Below are 23,267 nucleotides of genomic sequence, written 5' to 3' on the forward strand. Positions count from 1 at the left end.
TTAAGAGTTCATTTTAAGACTAACGGAATGCAGCAGACCGCGACGCTAACAAGCTAGTGGGCGTACTTACAAATGCATGACTCATAGCATGAGCCACTAATCTACATCCCCCCTCTTAAAGAATCAATAACGATGTATACCCATAACTAAGCAACACAAATATCACAACCGATGACAGCCTGGTGGAAAGTCAAACATAGTCTGGATACTTCACGACCGGCCTGCAAACATGACCAGCACGTGTTCGATAGAGACCATCTCCATTCTTTTTCTCCGGGGAAGGAGCAGGCGATTGCACCGCCATGGGGGAGTGAACCAACACCTCTGGAGTCGAAGCAGGAGACCGTTGGGCAGGCGAAGATTGAACAGACAGAGGAACTGTCGCAGGCATGGATTGTTGTGCTGGCAAGAGCATGCGAGGGTCACTAGATTCAGATTGAAATGAACTTGTACGATCCGGATAATGAGGAGGGATTGGCTCATTCACAGGCAGAAGATGTTGTCTGTTGTGTCGATAGGTGCCGCCATCGGCTCTAACAATGTACGAGTGGGACGAGAAACCACCCCAATATGGTCATGGCCTTTGTCAGTCTGTAAGCGGACCACCTGTCCTTTGGTCAATGGCGGTAGTGGCCTACTCGTCTTGTCGAACCATTTCTTTTGAACGTCACGTTTCTGTTGCAACCTGTCTTGAACCTCCTTAGGCAGAAAGACATGGGGGACTAATGTTTGCTCTGCTACGGGCAGCATGGTACGGGTCTGCCTTGACAATAATCGTTGAGCAGGTGAACCCAAGGCAGGGTCACGGGAAATGTTGAGTAAGTTGAGCAAATCCAGCTATACGTCAGATTTAGCCCTGTGAGAACGCTCCATTAGTAGTTCTGCACTTCTGACAGTCCATTAGACTGTGGATATTCAGGGCTGCTGGTGATGTGGTGAAAATTCCAGCATTTAGCAAACTCTCTGAATTGTTGGCTGGTGAACTGACAATGGCAGTCAGTTAGCAGCTTGCCTGGAGATCCGTGGACGGAAAAATGACGAGATAATTTCGAAATCACACCGCTGGAAGTGCGGCTGCTGAGAAAATCAATGTCGAACCATCCTGAATATGAATCCATGAGCACCAGGTACTGCTTGCCATGCCATTCAAATAAATCAGCTGCCACTGTACACCATGGTAGCGTAGGTACGGGATGTGGCAGAAGTGGTTGCTTTTGTTGATGAGGCGCCAGGTTATTGCACACCGCACAAGCTGCCACATTTTCCTTAATGTATTCGGCCATGCCAGTAAAACATGCTTGTCAAATGCTGTCTGTTGTTGCTCATGCCAGGTCCAAGCAGAGTCTTTGTGTGTGAGATGGTGCAAAGGGGCTGATATTTCGCTGAAATCTGGAATGAATTTGCTCAAATAGTTCGCCATGCCAAGGAACCTCTGTAAGCTGGGCACATCCGTGGGTGCTGGAAGCTCATTAATAGCACTGGTTTTCACTGGATCCGTTTTCAGGCCGTCCTTGGTAAAAATATGGCCTAGGTATTATACCTCATTCACTGAATCTGCATTTTTTGGGATTGAGTTTGAGAAGGATGGCCTCGGCACACTTCATTACTTTTGTCAGATTGGTATCGTGTTCCTCAATCATTTTTCCAGCAATGAGGATATCGATGGATCATGGGTATCCATGGATTGTTGAAATACTTCACTGGCAGAACTTATACCAAAAGGCATCCTCAAAAATTCATATAGTCGGAACGGAACGGAGTACTGAAAGTTGTCAGCTTGGAGGATTTATGTTCCAGTGGAATCTGCCAGAATGAACTCTTGGTATCTAGCACTGTGAATACAGTTGCTTCAGCCATCTGCCCCGCAATCTCGTCCACAGAGCACATTGGATATCGTAGTCTCTTAATTGCTGTATTTAAGTCCTTGGGGTTAATACAAATCCGTATCTCATCTTTATTCTTCTTAGTAGCGACAACCATTGAGGAGACCCAGACACAGTGAGTGTTCAGTTATGAGAGTAATCACACCAAGAGCCACCATTCTGTTAAATTCACTTTGTACACGATCTCGCATAGCATGGGGAATTCTGTGAGCCGGACAAACAACTGGGATTGCCTCAGGGTCAATAGTAATCGTGTATCTCACAGGCAACCTCCCCAACTCGTTGTTAAACAATTCCTTGTGTTAAAATGTGATGTGTAAAATCACAGTCTACAGTCAGTGGGCAGGCTGAAGGAAATTAAACCCATGTCATGGCATGCATCGGCACCCAGTATGGATGGTGCCTTCTCGATTACCACGTAGAAGTCCAGGATATGGTCACACGCGTTGAGACGGCAACGTAACTTTACTTGGCCAATAGGGTGTAGTGGAGCACCGTTAAACGAGATAAGTGATGCAGTCATCTGAGTTAGAGTTTCTATGTTTTGCAGCTGTTGGAAGACAGCCAGTGAAATTGCGTTGCAGCCTGCCCAACCTCTCCGTATAGCTCAGGCCCTCAAGTCCTGGCAACATCCTTGTAAATCTTCTCTGTACTCTTTCCAGCTTAACATCTTTCCTATAGCAGGGTGACAAAAAAAGAACACTGCTCCAAATGTGACCTCACCAACTTGTAGATGTTGGGAAGGAGTTGGGAAGTCTAAAGTGAGTTGCACACCGTAGAATATGAACATAAAATATTTGTGTGGCTGATCCAGTTTAAGTTTCCCACCTCTATTCTATTAATGAGTTGTATTACCATATAAGCAGTGGTAATGCCTAGAATGTTAAGTGCAAGTGGTGTTGAAGATGATCACTGCCTGGAAGATCATTGCTTGCTATTACCAGCCCAAATCTGTCCTTTGCTTGGGTCTGGATGCACACAGGTGTGGGTACCTTTTTGGCTTGGGAATTGTGAATGCAACTGAACATTATGCTATTATCGCAGAGCTCCTCCCACTTCTGTCGTGGGTAGACTGACTCTTTCCCCCCCCCCCAAATCTTTGCACATCCTCGTCCTGGATTTTTTCACTCGATACTTTAATTTCATGTCTGGTTGCAGACCAATTTCCATCCGGGATAAATAAAGTTGTATCTTATCGTGTGGAATATATTTTTCAATGTCCTTCTCTCTCCTCTCCCCAAATGGGGTAAATGTAGTTCCACGTGATGGGATATAATTGAACAATCACCCACAGTCTTCCATTATTTTCATTCTCTGTGGTCATCTGCAAAACTCTTTGTATCACCATGCATTAATCACTAGGGGAAATGTAACACTAGCTCATAAAGTAGGAACACCTGCTGATTTCCACATCGTGCCCCAGAAATGCTGACACCAATTTGGCATGTGAACCATTGCTGCAGCCAACAACTATACATATTCAAACAAATGCTTAATGGGCCTTGAGGCAGTGGCACTGATATAAAGAATGACTCATTTTCTGCCGTACCATCTTAATTCAATGCTTCCTGCCTTTATAACACATTTAAATAGTTGACAACGCAGACAAGATTATGACAATGCTTTCTTTTTTTTCAGTGCTATTTGTTCCACATGTATGTGGGCGTAAGAGCTGGAGGTGGCATTGGAGATGAAATTGAAGATCCTGCTGGTCATCCTTCTGAAATGTACCGAATTATCTTTGACATCACATTCTTCTTCTTCGTCATTGTCATCCTACTAGCCATTATTCAGGGTATGTTTTCTTATCATAAGGAAAGTTTGCAATAGAATTTCCTTTTATTATTGGAAATCAAACTAGTGCAGGAACTTCAACATGAATGGTAGGGCCCTGGGAAGTGTCGTAGAGCAGAGGGATGTGGGAGTTTAGGTACATTGTGCCTTAAGTGGCATAGCAGATAGATAGTGTGGTCAAGAAAGCGTTGGATACATTGGCCTTCATCAGTCAGAGCATAATTTTATTAATACATAAGGGGCCAAAGGGTAACTAGGGAGAGAGTGAGACTCCACAGGAATCAAAGCAATCGACTCCGTGTGGTGCCACAGGAGATCAGCAGTCCTCCATAAGTATTTCTCCTCTGTATTTACCTAGAAGACAGACAGGAGGACAGAGGAACTTGGGGCAGTCAACGGAAGTGTCTTGAGATGGGAGGTGTTTGGGAATAATACAGAAGGTGCACGATCAGTTCATTTCAAAGAAGAAGAAAGATTCTAAGGGGAGTAAGGGGCGACTGTGGCTGACAAAGGAAGTAAAGGATATATAAAATTAAAATAGAAGTAGAACATAGCAAAGATGAGCAGGAAGCCAGAGGAATGGGAAACTTTTAAAGAGCAACAGAAGATAACTTAAAAGGCAATACTGTGAGAAAAGACAAGGTACGAAGGTAAACTAGCCAAGTATATAAAAGAGGATAGTAAAAGCTTCTTTAGGTATGCAAAGAGGAAATAATTAGTTAAGACCAAAGTTGGATCCTTGAAGACTAAAACAGATGAATTTATTATGGGGAACAAGGAAATGGCAGACGAGTTGAACAGGTACTTTGGACCTGGCTTCACTAAGGAAAACACAAACAATCTACCAGGTGTACTAGTGGCCAGAGGACCTAGGGTGACGGAGGAACTGAAGGAAATTCACATTTGCAAGGAAATTGTGTTAGGTAGACTGACGGGACTGAAGGCTGATAAATCACCAGGGCCTGATGTTCTTCATCCCAGGATACTTAAGAAAGTGGCTCTAGAAATCATGGACACATTGGTGATCATTTTCCAATGTTCTATAGATTCAGGTTCAGTTCCTGTGGATGGGAGCGGTAGCTAATATTATCCCACTTTTTAAGAAAGGTGGGCGAGAGAAAACGGGGAATTATAGACCAGTTAGCCTGACATCGGTGGTGGGGAAGATGCTGGAGTCAATTCTAAAAGATGAAATAGTGGCACATTTGGATGGCAGTAACAGGATTGGTCTGAATCAGCATAGATTTACAAAGGGGAAATCATGCTCGACTAATCTTCTGGAATTTTTTGACGATGTAACTAAGAAAATGGACAAGGGAGAGGCAGTGGATGTAGTGTACCTGGACTTTCAGAAAACCTTTAAGGTCCCATATAGGAAATTAGTGGGCAAAGTTAGAGCACATGGCATTTGGGGTAGGGTACTGACATGGATAGAAAATTGGTTGGCACACAGGAAACAAAGAGTGGGAATTAACGGGTCCCTTTCAAAATTGCAGGCAGTGACTAGTGGGGTACTGCAAGGCTCGGTGCTGGGACTGCAGCTATTCACAATATATATTAATGATTTAGATGAAAGAATTCTTCGTCTTCTTTTCGTGTCCATCTTGTCACAAATGTTGACTTCGCTGTCATCATCAATCCTGAAAAGGACGTAAGCTTCCAGCGACAATCATGGAAGCCATCACTTGTCGCAATAGATGATTGTGGTAGCAGAATTAGCTCAGGATACTTTCAGTTTCCAGTCCCACGACTTGGACGCTTCGGCTATGGGGCCGATGAAGGGATTAAAAGTAACATTAGCATATTTTCAGATGACACAAAGCTGGGTAGCAGTGTGAACTGTGAGGAGGGTGTTATGAGGATGCAGGGTGACTTGGACAGATTGGGTGAGTGGGCAGATGCAATTTAATGTGGATACATGTGAGGTTATCCACTTTGGTGGCAAAAACATCAGTCACTGAAAGTAAGCATGCAGGTACAGCAGGCAGTGAAGAAAGCTAATGGCATGTTGTATTCCTAAGAAGAGGAGTTGAGTATAGGAGCGAACTGGTCCTTCTGTAGTTGTCCAGGGTGCTGGGAAGACCACACCTGGAGTATTGTGTGCAGTTTTGATCTCCAAATTTGAGGAAGGACATTCTTGCTATTGAGAGAGTGCAGTGTGGGTTCACAAAGTTAATTCCCGGAATGGCGGGGCTGTCATATGCTGAGAGAATGGAACGACGGGGATTGTATACACCGGAATTTAGAAGGATGAGAGGGTATCTTATTGTAACATAAGATTATTAAGGGATTGGGCATGCTACAGGCAGCAAACGTGTTCCCAATGATGGAGGAGCCCAGAACTAGGGGTCACAGTTTAAGAATAAGGGGTAGGCCATTTAGAATGGAGGTAAATACTTTTTAATCCAGAGAGTTGTGAATCTGTGGAATTCTCTGCCTCAGAAGGCAATGGAGGCCAATTAACCATATAACAATTACAGCACGGAAACAGGCCATCTCGGCCCTACAAGTCCGTGCCGAACAACTTTTTTCCCTTAGTCCCACCTGCCTGCACTCATACCATAACCCTCCATTCCCTTCTCATCCATATGCCTATCCAATTTATTTTTAAATGATACCAACGAACCTGCCGCCACCACTTCCACTGGAAGCTCATTCCACACCATTACCACTCTCTGAGTAAAGAAGATCCCCCTCATGTTACCCCTAAACTTCTGTCCCTTAATTCTGAAGTCATGTCCTCTTGTTTGAATCTTCCCTATTCTCAAAGGGAAAAGCTTGTCCACATCAACTCTGTCTATCCCTCTCATCATTTTAAAGACCTCTATCAAGTCCCCCCTTAACCTTCTGCGCTCCAGAGAATAACGACCTAACTTATTCAACCTTTCTCTGTAACTTAGTTGTTGAAACCCAGGCAACATTCTAGTAAATCTCCTCTGTACTCTCTCTATTTTGTTGACATCCTTCCTATAATTGGGCGACCAAAATTGTACACCATACTCCAGATTTGGTCTCACCAATGCCTTGTACAATTTTAACATTACATCCCAGCTTCTATACTCAATGCTCTGATTTATAAAAGCTAGCATACCAAAAGCTTTCTTTACCACCCTATCTATATGAGATTCCACCTTCAAGGAACTATGCACGGTTATTCCCAGATCCCTCTGTTCAACTGTATTCTTCAATTCCCTACCATTTACCATGTACGTCCTATTTTGATTTGTCCTGCCAAGGTGTAGCACCTCACATTTATCAGCATTAAACTCCATCTGCCATCTTTCAGCCCATTTTTCCAAATGGCCTAAATCACTCTGTAGACTTTGGAAATCCTCTTCATTATCCACAACACCCCCTATCTTGGAATCATCTGCATACTTACGAATCCAATTTACCACACCTTCATCCAGATAATTGATGTACATGACAAACAACAAAGGAACCAACACAGATCCCTGAGGCACCCCACTAGTCACCTGCCTCTAACCCGACAAACAGCCATCCACCATTACCCTCTGGCTTCTCCCATTCAGCCACTGTTGAATCCATCTTGCTACTCCTGCATTTATACCCAACAGTTGAACCTTCTTAACCAACCTTCCATGAGGAACCTTGTCAAAGGCCTTACTAAAGTCCATATAGACAACGACCACTGCTTTACCCTCGTCAATTTCCCTAGTAACCTCTTCAAAAAATTCAAGAAGATTAGTCAAACATGACCTTCCAGGCACAAATCCATGCTGATTGTTCTTAATCAGACCCTGTTTATCCAGATGCTTATATATATTATCTCTAAGTATCTGTTCCATTAATTTGCCCACCACTGAAGTCAAACTAACAGGCCTATAATTGCTAGGTTTACTCTTAGAACCCTTTTTAAACAATGGAACAACATGCACAGTACGCCAATCCTCGGGGACTATTCCCATTTCTAATGACATTTGAAATATTTCTGTCATAGCCCCGTCTATTTCTACACTAACTTCCCTCAATGCCCTAGGGAATATCCTGTCAGGACCTGGAGACTTATCCACTTTTATATTTTTCAAAAGTGTCAGTACTTCTTTTACTTTGAAACTCGTAGTATCCATAGCTACTCTACTAGTTTCCCTTACATCACATAATTAAATATCCTTCTCCTTGGTGAATACCGAAGAAAATAAATATTCAATATGTCCCCCATCTCTTTTGGCTCTGCAGATAGCTGTCCACTGTCTCTCCAATGGACCAATGTTATCCCTTGTTATCCTTTTGCTATTAATATAGCTGTAGAAACCCTTTGGATTTACTTTCACCTTACTTGCCAAAGCAACCTCATGTCTTCTTTTAGCTTTTCTAATTTCTTTCTTAAGATTATTTTTACATTCCTTATACTCCTCAAGCACCTCATTTACTTCATGCTGCCTATAATTATTGTAGATCTCCCTCTTTTTCCGAACAAGATGTCCAATTCTCTGGATGCTTTCAAGAGAGAGTTAGATAGAGCTCTTAAAGATAGCAGAGTCAAGGGATATGGAGAGAAGGCAAGAACGGGGTACTGATTGTGGATGATCAGCCATGATCACAGTGAATGGCAGTGCTGGTTCAAAGGGTCGAATGGCCTACTCCTGCACCTATTGTCTATTGAGAGCAGTCAGTGTTACTGTCAAAGAGTTGCTGAAGGTACTATTCATTTATGATGGTAGACCAACCTCCAGGACCTGATCATAAATATCCTAGAACATTGTGGGAAACCAGAGAGGAAATTGTGGGAGCCTTGGTTGAAATTTACAAGTCGTCTTTAAATACAGGAGAGGTGTCGGAATACTGGAGGGTGGCAAATGTTGTGCCTTTATTAAAAATGGGCCGCAGAGAACTATAGGCCAGTGAGCTTAACATCTGTAGTTGGAAAGTTATTAGAGGGTATTCTGAGGGATATGCAGGCATTCAGACGGACAAGGGCTGATTTGGGATAGTCATCATGGTTTTGTACGTGGGAGGTCGGGTGTCACAAATCTGAGTTTTTAGAAGACGTGACCAAAAAGGTTGATGAGGACAAAGCTGGAGATGTTGTATACATGGACTTCAGTAAAGCATTCGACAAGGTTCCTCATGGTAGGCTGCTCTGGAAGATTAGATCGCATGGGAGCAAGGAGGGATAGCTGAATGGATAGAAGATTGGCTTCATGGAAGGAAACAGAGGGTGATGGACTGGAGGCCTCTGACTAATGGTGTGCCTGTTACTGTCGTCATCTATATGAATGATTTGGATGAGAACATACACAGCAAGATTAGCAAGTTTGCAGATGATACAAAAGTGGGTGGTTTTTCAGATAGCGAATATGGTTGTGAAAAATTGCAGCAGGATTTTGATCAATTAGCCAGTACGCTGAGGAATAGCTGATGGAATTTATTGCAGAAAAATGTGAGGTGTTGCATTTTGGGAAGTCTAACATGGGCGGGACCAATCCAGTGAATGGTAGGGCTCTGGGTAGTGTTGTAGAGCAGAGGAATGCAGGTGCATAGTTCCCTGAAGGTGGAATCGCAGCTAGATCGGGTGGTCAAAAAGGCTTTTGGCACAATGGCCTTCATCAGCCAGAGTATTGTGTATAGAAGTTAGGAGGTCATATTGCCATTGTATAAGACGTTGGTGAGGCCACATTTAGAGTATTGTGTTTAGTTCTGGGCACCATGTTATAAGAAAGATGCTGTCAAGCTGGAAAGGATGCAGAGAAGATTTACGAGGATGTTGCCAGGACCAGAGGGTCTGAGCTACAGGGAGAGGTTGAGTAGGCTGGGACTCTATTCCTTGGAGCATAGGAGGATGAGGGGTGATCTTATGGAGGTGTATAAGATCGTGAGAGGAATAGATCGGGTAGATGCACAGAGTCTCCTGCCCAGAGTAGGTGCATCAAGAACCAGTGGACGTAGGACAAAGGGTGGTGAATGTATGGAACAAGCTGCCAGAGGACAAGCTGCAAAGAGTAGGAGTGAACGGGTCCTTTTCAGAATGGCAGGCAGTGGCGAGTGGAGTGCCGCAAGGCTCGGTGTTGGGGCCGCAACTGTTTACTATTAATGATTTGGAACGGGGAATTAGGAGCAACACTAGCTAGTTTGCGGATGACACAAAGCTGGGTGGCAGAGTGAGCTGTGAAGAGGATGTTAGGAGGTTGCAGGGTGACCTGGACAGGTTGAGTGAGTGGGCAGATGCGTGGCAGATGCAGTATAACATAGATAAATGTGAGGTTATCCACTTTGGTGGCAAAAACAAAGGGGCAGATTATTATCTTAATGGGGTTAGGTTAGGTAAGGAGGAGGTGCAGCGAGACCTGGGTGTCCTTGTACACGAGTCACTGAAAGTTGGCCTTCATAACAAGAGGATTTCAGTATAGGAGTAAAGAGGTTCTTCTGCAGTTGTATAGGGCTCTGGTGAGACCACATCTGGAGTATTGTGTAGAGTTTTGGTCTCCTAATCTGAGGAAGGACATCCTTGTGATTGAGGTAATGCAGCATAGGTTCATGAGATTGATCCCTGGGATGGCGGGACTGTCATATGAGGAAAGATTGAAAACATTAGGCTTGTATTCACTGGAGTTTAGAAGGATGAGGGGGAATATAGAAACATATCAAGTTATAAAAGGACTGGACAAGCTAGATGCAGGAAAAATGTTCCCAATGTTGGGCGAGTCCAGAACCAGGGGCCAGTCTTAGAATAAAGGGGGAGGCCATTTAAGACTGTGGAAAAAAAACGTTTTCACCCAGAGTTGTGAATTTGTGGAATTCCCTGCTCCTGCACCTATTTTCTATATGTTTCTATAGGAGGTAGTTGAGGCAGGGACTATCCCAACATTTAAGAAACAGTTGGACAGGTTTGGACGGATATGAACCAAATGCTGGCAGGTGGGACTAGTATAGCTGTGACATGTTGGCCAGTGTGGGAAGTTAGGCCGAAGGGCCTGTTACCACACTGTGACTCTATTGAACTTAGAACATTATGTTACAGTCGTACAAGACATTGGTGAGGTCGCATATCGAGTATTGTGTTTCGTTTTGATCACCCTGCTAGGAATTATGCTGTTAAACTGGAAAAAGTGCACAGAAGATTTACAAGGATGTGGCCATGTCTGAGCTATAGGGAGTTCTTGAGCTGGCTAGGACTTTATTCCTTGGAGCGCAGTAGGATGAGGGTGATCTAATAGAAGTGTATAAGATCATGAGGAGATAAGAGCCTTTTACCCAGAGTGGGTGAATCAAGGACTGGAGGACATTAAAGTGAGAGGGGAAAGATTTTATCGGAACCGGAGGGACAACTGAAGGCAGGGTGGTGGTGGTTATGTGGAACGAGCTGCCGGAGGAGGTGGTTGAGTCATGTACTATAACAACACTTAAAAGACATTTGGACAGGTACATGGATAAGAAAGGTTGAGAGAGGTAGGGGGCAAATGCAGAAGGGTGGGACTAGTATCGATGGTGCATCTGAATTGGCATGGGTAACTTGGGCTTTATGACACTATTGCTTTTGTGGGAAAGGTAGCTGATTGCCTCACTGTTAGATGTTTTGAGAAACCTGCTGAATTTCAATAGATTTTTTTATCAGGTTTTCTTATTTTTAAATGTTCAGTACCCATAAGCAGCACCCCGAGAGCACACTTACTCCTGTGAACAGTGCTTGTTTCCTTCTTATAGAGGAAAGAGATACTGAGGTTAGTGCAAACACCTATGCTGGAATGTAAGCAGATTTCTGGGCTTTAGGCTAAGCTCCACTCTAGAATTTCCTGACTGCATTGAAATCAAAGATGGTTCTCGTTGCTGGTGACAGCAAACATAGGGATGCTACTTATGCAAATATGAGATGACCATTAACAAACCAAACAGGAAATACATAAGAAAAGTCACAATCTAGCGAATGTTTAGAATGTGCAAGTTGTTATAAGTAATTGAAGTAAATGGCATTGAAGGGTAAAATTATACAAGAAGTGATATTGTATCCCAGTGATCAAGTAAATGATCCTATTTGTCATGAAATTATAAAATGGTGCCACTTAATTAAAGAGCTTTTTTTTTCCTAGGACTTTGTGAGTCGTAATGTAATTAAAAGGATACATTTCTCAAAGAAATAGCAAAATTATGTCCAGAATACAACTTTTAATAACATTCTAAAATTGTATATATTTTATAAAACGCATAAATCCCAAAGAAAATTTATAAAGGCTGTGCCAATCAAAATATGTCCAACAAATTAACGCATCTCTTGTTACCTTAATTATAGTGACAGTTAATCCTGCATTTTGCTTTGAACAAACCACTTGGCATCAGTTTATGTCTGTTAAGCTTAAATCACATTCTATTCTAACCACAAAATGTTGCTTTTCTCCAGGAACATGTGTTTGAGTGAGTGTATGTCATCAGTGCAAGGTACTCCATAAACTGTTAGTACTTTTCTTACACTTATTTTCTGTGATTAGGTTTGATTATTGATGCTTTTGGGGAGCTGAGAGACCAACAGGAGCAAGTGCGAGAAGACATGGAGGTGTGTTTAGTTTACAACTGATATTTCGCATTACTCCCCTTGTGACAGCAGAAGGTGGTTATTTGTCTCTCTCAGAGCAATCCCTTTCCACCGCTTATTTCCTTATACCATTCCTCCGTACTTAATCTCCCTTACACGGTCATCAAATCTCCACTATTTCCCTACTGCATACCTTTACAAAGAGACAAATTAAAGCAATACAGTAAATCCACCAACTAGCATATCTTTGGGATGTGGGAGGAAATCAGAGCACCTGAGGGAAACTGGGAGAATGTATAAACAGCAAATGAGGATCAAACCTGGGTCTCTGGAGCCATAAGGTGCCAGAAGCTGCTGTGTCATTGTGTTCCCTATACATTATGTTGATACCAGTGTCCATGCTTTCCTTGGTTTCACATTAATGCTGTATAGTTACCATAACAATCAGTATTCAAATGTACCATATACCAACAAATTAATATGTCCTCGCATATGTAAAAATGTAATGCATGAATAACAGTGCAAAGACAATTATTGTTGGCAACTACTTGAATCAATGGATTGTTCTTTCACTATGTTCTAGACCAAATGCTTTATTTGTGGAATTGGCAATGACTACTTTGACAGGACACCACATGGTTTTGAAATACATACTTTGCAAGAGCACAACCTTGCAAATTACCTGTGAGTATAAATACTGTATGTGTAAGGTGTTTATGAGAAGATAACTAAGTTGCATCAAGGAAAGGGAGGAGTCTTCCTGTCAGCATTGGAAACCTGTTAAAGGAATCCAATAATTAAAGAAAGCAGTTTAGAGCATGAGATATTTAAATGGAACCAAAGAAAGATCTGTTTGGTGGATTGGCACTAAATTGGTCAGGTCCCACCTGATTTTTGCAGGGTTTCTCATATTCACTAGATACCAAACTTAGACCAAGAGTACGATAAGACTTTGCAGTGGAATCGTGTGCCAGGTTACACCATTCAATCTGTCCAGCCCCCTCTCTGGTTCTTTCCATTCTCTGAATGTTTGTATATACTACCTACCTCTTTGGCAGTCATATGTGGAAGAACAATAATTTAGATGTTGTATTTAATTGTACTCTGTGCAATTCTATCATCCGAATAGATCACTTTCCACTCCAAGGATAAAGTCCTAGCCTGCCCAAAAACTGCAGTAATTATTAAATACTTCCTATACCAGGGTGACCAAATCTGAACACAGTGCTCCAAATACGGCCTCACCAACGAGCAGTGCAATTGTAACGTAATATTCCGACTTTTATGCTCAATATCCTGATTGATGAAGACCAATGAATCAAAAGTCTTCTTGACCGCCCTGTCTACCTGTGATGCTACTTTCAGGGAACCACGTACCTACACTCCTAAATCCCTCTGCTTTACAATACTCCCCAGGGCCCTGCGATTCACTGTTAAAGTCCTGCCCTTGTTTGACTTCGCAAAATACAACACTGCACTTACCTGCAAAAAACTCCATTAACCACTCCTCAGCCCACTTGCCCAACTGATCAAGATCTTGCTGTAATTTTTAATAAATTTCTACAACAGTATCTACTTTAGTGTTAAAAGTAAACTTACTAATCACGCCTTGTACATTCTCATCCAAATCATTGATATAAATCAAAAACAGCATTGGGCCCAGCACCAATCCCTGAAGCACACCTTTAGTCACAGGCTAGTCTGAAAAACAACCTTTCACCTTCCCCGTCTGCTTCCATCCATGAAGCCAATTCTCTATCCAGTCAGCTTGGATCCTATGCAATCTAACCTTCCAGAGCAGCCTAACATGCGGAACCTTATCAAATGCCTTGCTGCTCCACATAGACAATGCAAACAGCTTTGCCCTCGTCAACCTTTTGTTACTTCTTGAAAGAAAAACTCAATCAGATTCGTAAGACACAATCTCCCACGTACAAAAACCATGTTAATCAGTCCCTGTCTATCCTCAGAATCCTCTCTAGCAACTTGCCTACCACAGGTATTAGACTCCAAGGTCTATCGCTTGCAGGCTTTTCTTTGCAGCCCTTCTTAAATAGAAGGATACCATTAACCACCCTCCAGTCTTTTGGCACCTCACCCATGTCTAATGATAATTCATATAAAAACCATAAATTTAAGGCCCCCAAAACCTTCATCTGGCACAATGTTTTACTGACTCAGTGTAAGGTCAGGATGATTAGCTTAAGGTATGGTGATAACTAACACCATGCTCTGATAAATAATTGTTAAGATATTTATGCCTAACATAAGATTCAAAGTCACAGCTCTCAGAAGGTTTGATCTGCATTTCTCCAAGTGAACTAAATTTGACTTCTGAGATTAATGCTATAAATTAGATGTCAAATCAATTTAGGACATTTCACATTTATGCACTTTTGTGTGTCTTTAACATCCAAGCTGAAATGGAGGGGAATTGACTATTGCATGGAAAGTAGCTGCCTGGCAACCAGCAGACTTTGTCGTGTTAAGAGAGATGAGTTTGGGAGAAAATATAATAATCAAATGAAAGAGATCATCATGACGTTTGTGGCAACTTCACTGATGTTGCCAACAAAGTGACTGGACAGAAGCAGTGCCCACTCCCAATCATTGCTGCTCAAACAGGGCAGAAATGCATCACCATTTCATTCTAGTGCAATATGATTTTAAAAAACGATAGTTCTGGGGGAGGTGTTCTGGGGGGAGGTGGGACCAGTACAAACAGGACGGTCTGCACCTGGGCTGGAATGGAACCAATGTCCTTGGGGGAGTGTTTGCTAGTGCTGTCGGGGTGGATTTAAACTAATGTGGCAGGGGGATGTAAAATGAGGGTAGAAGCAATAGGTAGCAAGGTGAAAAGTAAAAGTGGCAGGCAGACAAAACCAGGGCAAAAATCAAAAAGGGCCACTTTTCAACATAATTGTATAAGGGGTAAGAGAGTTGTAAAAACAAGCCTGAAGTCTTTGTGTCTCAATGCAAGGAGTATTCGTAATAAGGTGGATGAGTTGAACGTGCAGATAGCCATTAATGATTATGATATAGTTGGGATTACGGAGACATGACTCCAGGGTGACCAAGGCTGGGAGCTGAACATCCAGGGATATTCAATATTCAGGAGGGATAGACAGAAAGGAAAAGGAGGTGGGGTAGCGTTGCTGGTTAGAGAGGAGATTAACGCAATGGAAAGGAAGGACATTAGTTTGGAGGATGTGGAATCGGTATGGGTAGAGCTGCGAAACACTAAGGGGCAGAAAACGCTGGTGGGTGTTGTGTACAGGCCACCTAACAGTAGTAGTGAAGTTGGAGATGGTATCAAACAGGAAATTAGAAATGCGTGCGACAAAGGAAAAACAGTTATAATGGGTGACTTCAATCTACATATAGATTGGGTGAATCAAATTGGCAGGGGTGCTGAGGAAGAGGATTTCTTGGAATGTATGTGGGATAGTTATCTAAATCAACATGTAGAGGAACCAACGAGAGAGCAGGATATTTTAGACTGGGTATTGAATAATGAGGGAGGGTTAGTTAGCAATCTTGTTGTACGTGCCCCCTTGGGCAAGAGCGACCATAATATGGCTGAGTTATTCATTAGGATGGAGAGTGACATTGTTAATTCAGAAACAATGGTTCTGAACTTAAAGAAAGGTGACTTTGAGGGTATGAGACGTGAATTGGCCATGATTGACTGGCAATTAATTCTAAAAGGGTTGACGGTGGATGTGCAATGGAAGACATTAAAGACTGCATGGATGAACTACAAAAATTGTTCATCCCAGTTTGGCAAAATAATAAATCAGGGATGGTAGTGCATCCGTGGATAACAAGGGAAATCAGGGATAGTATCAAAGCGAAGGATGATGTGTACAAATTAGCCTGAAAGAGCAGCATACCAGAGGACTGGGAGAAATTCAGAGACCAGCAGAGGAGGACAAAGGGCTTAATTAGGAAAGGAAAAATAGATTATGAAAGAAAACTGGCAGGGAACATAAAAACTGACTGCAAAAGTTTTTATAGATATGTGAAAAGAAAGAGATTAGTTAAAACAAATGTAGGTCCCTTGCAGTCAGAAACAGGTGAGTTGATAATGGGGAACAAGGATATGGTGGACCAATTGAATAACTACTTTGGTTCCGTCTTCACTAAGGAAGACATAAATAATCTGCCGGAAATAGCAGGGGACCGCGGGTCAAAGGAGTTGGAGGAATTGAGTGAAATCCAGGTTAGTCGGGAAGTGGTGTTGGGTAAATTGAATGGATTAAAGGCCGATAAATCCCCAGGGCCAGATAGGCTGCATCCCAGAGTACTTAAGGAAGTAGCTCCAGAAATAGTGGATGCATTAGTAATAATCTTTCAAAACTCTTTAGATTCTGGAGTAGTTCCTGAGGATTGGCGGGTAGCAAACGTAACCCCACTTTTTAAGAAGGGAGGGAGAGAGAAAACGGGGAATTACAGACCAGTTATTCTAACATCGGTAGTAGGGAAACTGCTAGAGTCAGTTATTAAAGATGGGATAGCAGCACATTTGGAAAGTGGTGAAATCATTGGACAAAGTCAGCATGGATTTACGAAAGGTAAATCATGTCTGTTATGTTAGCTTTCATAGCAAAAGGATTTGAGCATAGGAGCAGGGAGGTTCTACTGCAGTTGTACAGGGTCTTGGTGAGACCACACCTGGAGTATTGCGTACAGTTTTGGTCTCCAAATCTGAGGAAGGACATTATTGCCATAGACGGAGTGCAGAGAAGGTTCACCAGACTGATTCCTGGGATGTCAGGACTGTCTTATGAAGAAAGACTGGATAGACCTGGTTTATACTCTCTAGAATTTAGGAGACTGAGAGGGGATCTTATAGAAACTTACAAAATTCTTAAGGGGTTGGACGGGCTAGATGCAGGAAGATTGTTCCCGATGTTGGGGGAAGTCCAGGACAAGGGGTCACAGCTTAAGGATAAGGGGGAAATCCTTTAAAACCGAGATGAGAAGAACTTTTTTCACACAGAGAGTGGTGAATCTCTGGAACTCTCTGCCACAGAGGGTAGTTGAGGTCAGTTCATTGGCTATATTTAAGAGGGAGTTAGATGTGGCCCTTGTGGCTAAGGGGATCAGAGGGTATGGAGAGAAGGCAGGTACCGGATACTGAGTTGGATGATCAGCCATGATCATATTGAATGGCGGTGCAGGCTCGAAGGGCCGTGTGGCCTACTCCTGCACCTAATTCCTATGTTTCTATGTTTCATGTTCACAAAATATTAAAGCACTAAAAATGGTAACATTTTTCAAATTGTGGGTCAAAGTTCTAGGAGATATAGTGCTGCAATATTAAACATTAACATCATGGCCAGATTGCCTGAATCAATCTCCCGTGCCCTTGTGGCTTAAAATGAGTTCAAAGCACCAGCAATTGTCTATTTAACAACTCATTGCAATTGAAAACCATCAAACCTTTTCACAAAAAATGAGCAGCTAATGAGGGGGATCTGGGGTGTACTGACTGAGAGAGGAGTGCAAACTGGTTCTAAAGTGAACTGAGCAAATATCTTAAAGGAAAGAATCTGCACGTCCATGGAAAAGAGGTTATTGATACATTGCTCTTAACTAGAGCTGATATTGATTCAGAAGGCAGCCGTTTGGCCTGTAGAGGTGGTACCATTCTGCAACTCTCAAAATGTCACTGATCATCCCAAACATAGACATAAACATAATAGGAATAAAAGTGAAAACAGAAACTGTTTATCTTTTCAATGCTCTCTCACAGCTTTGATTGCATTTCTGAGGGAAAGAGAGACCATTGTATATTTGAGTGTGATTTTAAGTCAAGTTTTCTTAATTGCAGATTCTTCATGATGTACCTCATTAACAAAGATGAAACTGAACACACTGGTCAAGTAAGTGAGGAGGGAAGGGGAAGTGGCAGGGGGAAGGAAGGGAGAGTTGAGGGGAAATAGAAAAGGGGAGAAGGAGGAGAGGAGAGGGGAATGATGATGATTTTAATATAGTATTGCCAGTTATTTTAATGGACCATTCAAAGCATTATTTGATGGTACAATTAAACCTATGGGAAGGGGACGATAAAGCATGAACAATACATTGGAGCAAAGGAGAGCATGGGAATGACATAAGATTGTAAATTATGAAGTGATTTTAAGCCAGTGAAATGTGGTCATATAGCACAGAACCAGTTCAATTGAATACCATTAAATATGCAGATAAATTAGTTAAGACATCATAAGGGAATTTCAACTATATTAACAATGTAAACATTACTAATTGGACATATGAGCTAGGGAATTAAGAAGTGGATTTAGAAATAAGAAATGACCCAGTGAAGAAAAAATAGGGACACATCAAAGAAACAGTTGTAATGAACATATTTTAGTATATTCATAAAACAGGATTATGAACATAATTAAAGCCAGCTTTATACTTTGGAAAAGGCAGATATTAAAAGGGTGTGGCTGGAATTGGGAACATAAGTGGGCCATACTAAGAGATGTCAACTAAAAAACATTTAAAAATTCATCAGGAGCAGTAAAAATATATATTGCAACATAAAACAATATAGCACAGGAACAGGCCTTCAGACCCATGCCGAACATATTGCCAACTTAAATTAATGTCCTCTGCCTGCATATGATCCATATCATGTGCCTGTACAAAAGCACCTTAAATGCCACGATCATTGGTAACACGATTTGCCATGATTGGTAAAAAAAAATTAATAAAAATTACATTAGAATAATGGAGGTGGACAGGACAATATCACTTAACAATGTGAAATGCATGAAAAATAATAAATTACTAAGAAGTTTGCTGACCCAAAACCCCATCTATCCATCCCCTCCACAGATGCTGCCTCACCCACTGAGTTCCTCCAGCACTTTTGTTTTTTTGCTCAAGATTCCAGTATCTGCCATTTCTTGTCTCAATATCAAATCACTTTGCTTCAGGGTTAGCTAAGACGCAGAAGAGATGGCACTAGATAATGACATGAGTGTATTTAAAACAGCAATAGAAGATGGATGAAATAAGCAAATGAAACGCTGGCTAAAATCCCTGTTCTAGATAGATCAAACAGTGCATTTTTGAAGAGTCTGAGTAAGAGGGAGTAAAGGCATCATGACATATTTAGTCATTCATTTGAGTAAGGTATATTGATAGAGAACAAGACGGCTAATGTAACTCACTGTATTTCAGAAAGAGGGATAGAGCATGGCATAACATAGGATTTATAAAATAGAGGGTAGGGGTATTCCCAAAGAATACAGCAGAGTCCAGAGCCGTTTACATTTGTGTTTTAGACTCTGAAATGAAAAACAAAATGTTTAAGCATGCAGTTGATATTATTATTATTCAGAAGATGCATCTGTAGAAGAGGAAATAAAAATAAAGCGCTGAAAATAATCAGTAGGTTAGGCATTTCCTGTGAAAAGGGTTAACATTTTATGTCAAGGACTCTTCAGCAGAACAGATGACAAAAAGCAGAGGCTGGGAGTAAAAGCCAATGCTATAGAGTGTTCATGAAATACAAATATAACAATCCTAAAAAGCTGCATCACAAGATCAAACAAAGAGAAAACTTAGGTTTATTTCTAAAATGATGCAGTTAGAAGTCAAGGACATATGGTTCAATCACATTTTGAAAAATAATGTATATGCAGTTGTGGTCATCATAATATAAAAGAGATAAAAGAGTCAGTTATTAAAAATGGGATAGCAGCACATTTGGAAAGTGGTGAAATCATTGGACAAAGTCAGCATGGATTTACGAAAGGTAAATCATGTCTGACGAATCTTATAGAATTTTTCGAGGATGTATCTATTAGAGTGGATAAGGGAGAACCAGTGGATGTGTTATATCTGGACTTTCAGAAGGCTTTCGACAAGGTCCCACATAAGAGATTAGTATACAAACTTAAAGCACACGGTATTGGTGGTTCAGTATTGATGTGGATAGAGAACTGGCTGGCAAACAGGAAGCAAAGAGTAGGAGTAAACGGGTCCTTTTCAGAATGGCAGGGAGTGACTAGTGGGGTACCGCAAGGCTCAGTGCTGGGACCCCAGCTATTTACAATATATATTAATGATTTGGACGAGGGAATTGAATGCAACATATCCAAGTTTGCGGATGACACGAAGCTGGGGGGCAATGTTAGCTGTGAGGAGGATACTAGGAGGCTGCAAGGTGACTTGGATAGGCTGGGTGACTGAGCAAATGCATGGCAGATGCAGTATAATGTGGATAAATGTGAGGTTATCCACTTTGGTGGCAAAAACAGGAAAGTAGACTATTATTTAAATGGTGGATGATTAGGAAAAGGGGAGATGCAACGAGACCTGGGTGGCACGGTACACCAGTCATTGAAAGTAGGCATGCAGGTGCAGCAGGCAGTGAAGAAAGCGAATGGTATGTTAGCATTCATAGCAAAAGGATTTGAGTATAGGAGCAGGGAGGTTCTACTGCAGTTATACAGGGTATTGGTGAGACCACACCTGGAATATTGTGTAGTTTTGGTCTCCAAATCTGAGGAAAGAGACATTCTTGCCATAGAGGGAGTACAGAGAAGGTTCACCAGACTGATTCCTGGGATGTCAGGACTTTCATATGAAGAAAGACTGGATAGACTCGGCTTGTACTCGCTAGAATTTAGAAGATTGAGGAGGGATCTTATAGAAACTTACAAAATTCTTAAGGGGTTGGACAGGCTAGATGCAGGAAGATTGTTCCCGATGTTGGGGAAGTCCAGGACAAGGGGTCCCAGTTTAAGGATAAAGGGGAAATCCTTTAGGACCGAGATGAGAAACACATTTTTCACAGAGAGTGGTGAATCTCTGGAACTCTCTGCCACAGAAGGTAGTTGAGGCCAGTTCATTGGCTATATTTAAGAGGGAGTTAGATGTGGCCGTTGTGGCTAAAGGGATCAGGGGGTATGGAGAGAAGGCAGGTACAGGATACTGAGTTGGATGATCAGCCATGATCATATTGAATGGCGGTGCAGGCTCGAAGGGCCAAATGGCCTACTCCTGCACCTATTGTCTATGTTTCTATGACAGCAGAAATTCAAGGATATACATATTAGAATAAACAGACCAGGTCTCTTTGCTCTTGAGAAGAGTATGTGGAGTGATCTCAAAACATTATAGATTTTGATAAAGTGGATGAGGAATAAATGTTTTCATATTGAAAAAGAGCATAACCAAGGGCCATTGGTATTAGACAATCATCTTGCAAATCCAATAGGGAATTCAAATAAACTGGTTTATCCAAAGAATGATGAGAATATGGAACTCGTAACCATGAGAAGATAAATACATTTAAGTCAGTACTTTACATAAAGATGAGCATATAGGTTTAGAAAAACAAAAACTGGAGATTCAAGTGGAACATGAACGATCATACGAACTGGTTGTGCTGGTTATATTTAAATGTGAACATAGAAATGATTCATGCATGTATGCATTAAATATAATTTTAATTACAACTTTCAATCAATTTAAGGAGTCTTTTGTATGGAAGATGTATCAAGAGCGCTGTTGGGATTTTTTCCCTGCTGGAGATTGTTTCCGTAAACAATACGAGGATCAGCTTGGATAAATGAAAATATTGCTTGAACTTACCTACTGAATGAACGCATGGAATTTGGCATGAATGTATAATGGAGCAAACAGATATTTGCTGTTGCAAATCAAAATCAAAATAAATGTGAAAGATGTTGAAAATACAACCGTCTTAAACAGTGATATTCAACTTTTAAGTACACAAAGTGTAACACTTAACAGATTTGGAGTTACTATTAAGATATTGAAGTTAATCTTTTCTGTAGCTTTTGGCTAACTGATTAAACAGAACCACCTTGTCATAAATTGCAAAAAAAAGCATCAAAATAAATTGTGCCTTACCTTTAGCCAATGCTAAGTAACAACATGTTCTGTTTTCTAGTGTATGCTCCTCAAAAAAAAAAGCTAAGTTAGAATTTGTTCACAATGTTGAGTCTTATTGTATGCTGTACGAATATGTTGACTGATCTCTGCTTGCCAAGGCAGCAGCTGAGCTGTTAATTTATAACTTTTTTCCGGATATGGCATTCAATTTAATGAAATGCTATAACCCTTACATTTTTAATGTGCATTGGCTGTGGTGTACATCTTTTCTTCAAATTAAAAGTAATCAGCCTAAAAGCTTCAATTTAAAATAATTCAACCATGCTATCTACAGTATAATACAGTTTTGAAATAAAGCAATTGAAATTCAATAATGTATCTTTTGTAGAAAAATATGCCTTTGTTTAATGAGAATAATGACAGTGCATCATTTTGTAACAGCTGATGCTGGAGCACATTGAAGGCACAGAATAAATATCTCTTTGGCCATGAATGTGATATCACTTTGTTCGAACCAATCTATATAAAGATGTTTTTTAAAACCTGCTGTAATTACACTGTCGTGAATGGTACCAAAACATATGGATAATTGACAATCACAGCTCTTAGAATGCATCTCTTAGCTTAATGACATTTTATTATTGTGTCCTTTACTCAGAAAATAACAAACTAATGGATCTAATAGATTTTACTTATTTCCATTACTCCTTTTACATATAAATATAATTATTTTGCTGAATCCAAGTCATTCAGTGAAGTGAGCATTTTTTCTATGTTCACTAACATTCTGATACTAATTTGCAGCACTTGGAAACAAAAATTAAGAAAAATGTATCCTCAATGTTGAAATACATGCTGTAGAAGTAATTACCCGACTGTAAGCTTTGTGCAAGGAAATGCAATGCCACCGTTACATTCAGAGTCAAGTACTTTTTGTCAGTACTTACATCCTTGCAAGACTATCATGGTGACATTACGATATCATGCTATCTAACCAATCTTCAAGTTCCACTTCGGGGTCAAGCTTCTCAGCTGTTCCTGTTGGTTGTGAATTTGTATTGTCTATTACCTCAGCACCAGATGTGTCTGTTTAAAGACAAAAAAATAATGATTTCACAACAACAAGATATTAAAAAGGAATGCAAACCATTTCCATGTTTACTCACACCACAAAGACAATTCTACCTTCCACAGGGACCGTTCCCTCCACAACTCCCTGG

The 23,267-nt window shown here is 41.2% G+C and overlaps 2 protein-coding genes across 4 annotated transcripts in view; one reads left to right on the plus strand and one right to left on the minus strand.

Annotated features, from left to right (window-relative positions):
• aven (apoptosis, caspase activation inhibitor) overlaps positions 1–23,267 on the minus strand; it is a 106,208-nt gene that overhangs the window by 5,255 nt on the left and 77,686 nt on the right. For 2 of the 3 annotated variants that reach the window (XM_055640732.1, XM_055640731.1), the window contains exon 6: positions 22,995–23,133. In XM_055640732.1, the coding sequence (XP_055496707.1) occupies positions 23,021–23,133 (113 nt within the window). In that variant the 3' untranslated portion in view covers positions 22,995–23,020. Of the gene's footprint in view, positions 1–21,687; positions 23,134–23,267 lie in introns of those variants that run through there. The other variant, XM_055640730.1, reaches the window with a different exon arrangement.
• Positions 1,349–22,540, plus strand: LOC129700337 (ryanodine receptor 3-like). Its single transcript, XM_055640735.1, has 5 exons — positions 1,349–3,678; positions 12,122–12,186; positions 12,749–12,849; positions 18,002–18,053; positions 21,665–22,540. Exons 1-5 carry the CDS (start codon positions 3,537–3,539, stop codon positions 21,758–21,760), a joined length of 456 nt encoding a protein of 151 aa, XP_055496710.1. The 5' UTR covers positions 1,349–3,536; the 3' UTR covers positions 21,761–22,540.

The sequence above is a fragment of the Leucoraja erinacea genome, chromosome 9 (genome assembly GCF_028641065.1).
Source record: "Leucoraja erinacea ecotype New England chromosome 9, Leri_hhj_1, whole genome shotgun sequence".
Lineage (NCBI taxonomy): Eukaryota > Metazoa > Chordata > Chondrichthyes > Rajiformes > Rajidae > Leucoraja > Leucoraja erinaceus.

What these genes read in the sequence shown, in the direction of transcription:
- LOC129700337 (XM_055640735.1), top strand. Translation starts at nt 3,537, where the DNA reads ATGTATGTGGGCGTAAGAGCTGGAGGTGGCATTGGAGATGAAATTGAA. An exon ending in CCTACTAGCCATTATTCAGG is followed by an intron (nt 3,679 to 12,121) that starts GTATGTTTTCTT and finishes TTCTGTGATTAG; the next exon opens with GTTTGATTATTGATGCTTTT. An exon ending in AAGTGCGAGAAGACATGGAG is followed by an intron (nt 12,187 to 12,748) that starts GTGTGTTTAGTT and finishes ACTATGTTCTAG; the next exon opens with ACCAAATGCTTTATTTGTGG.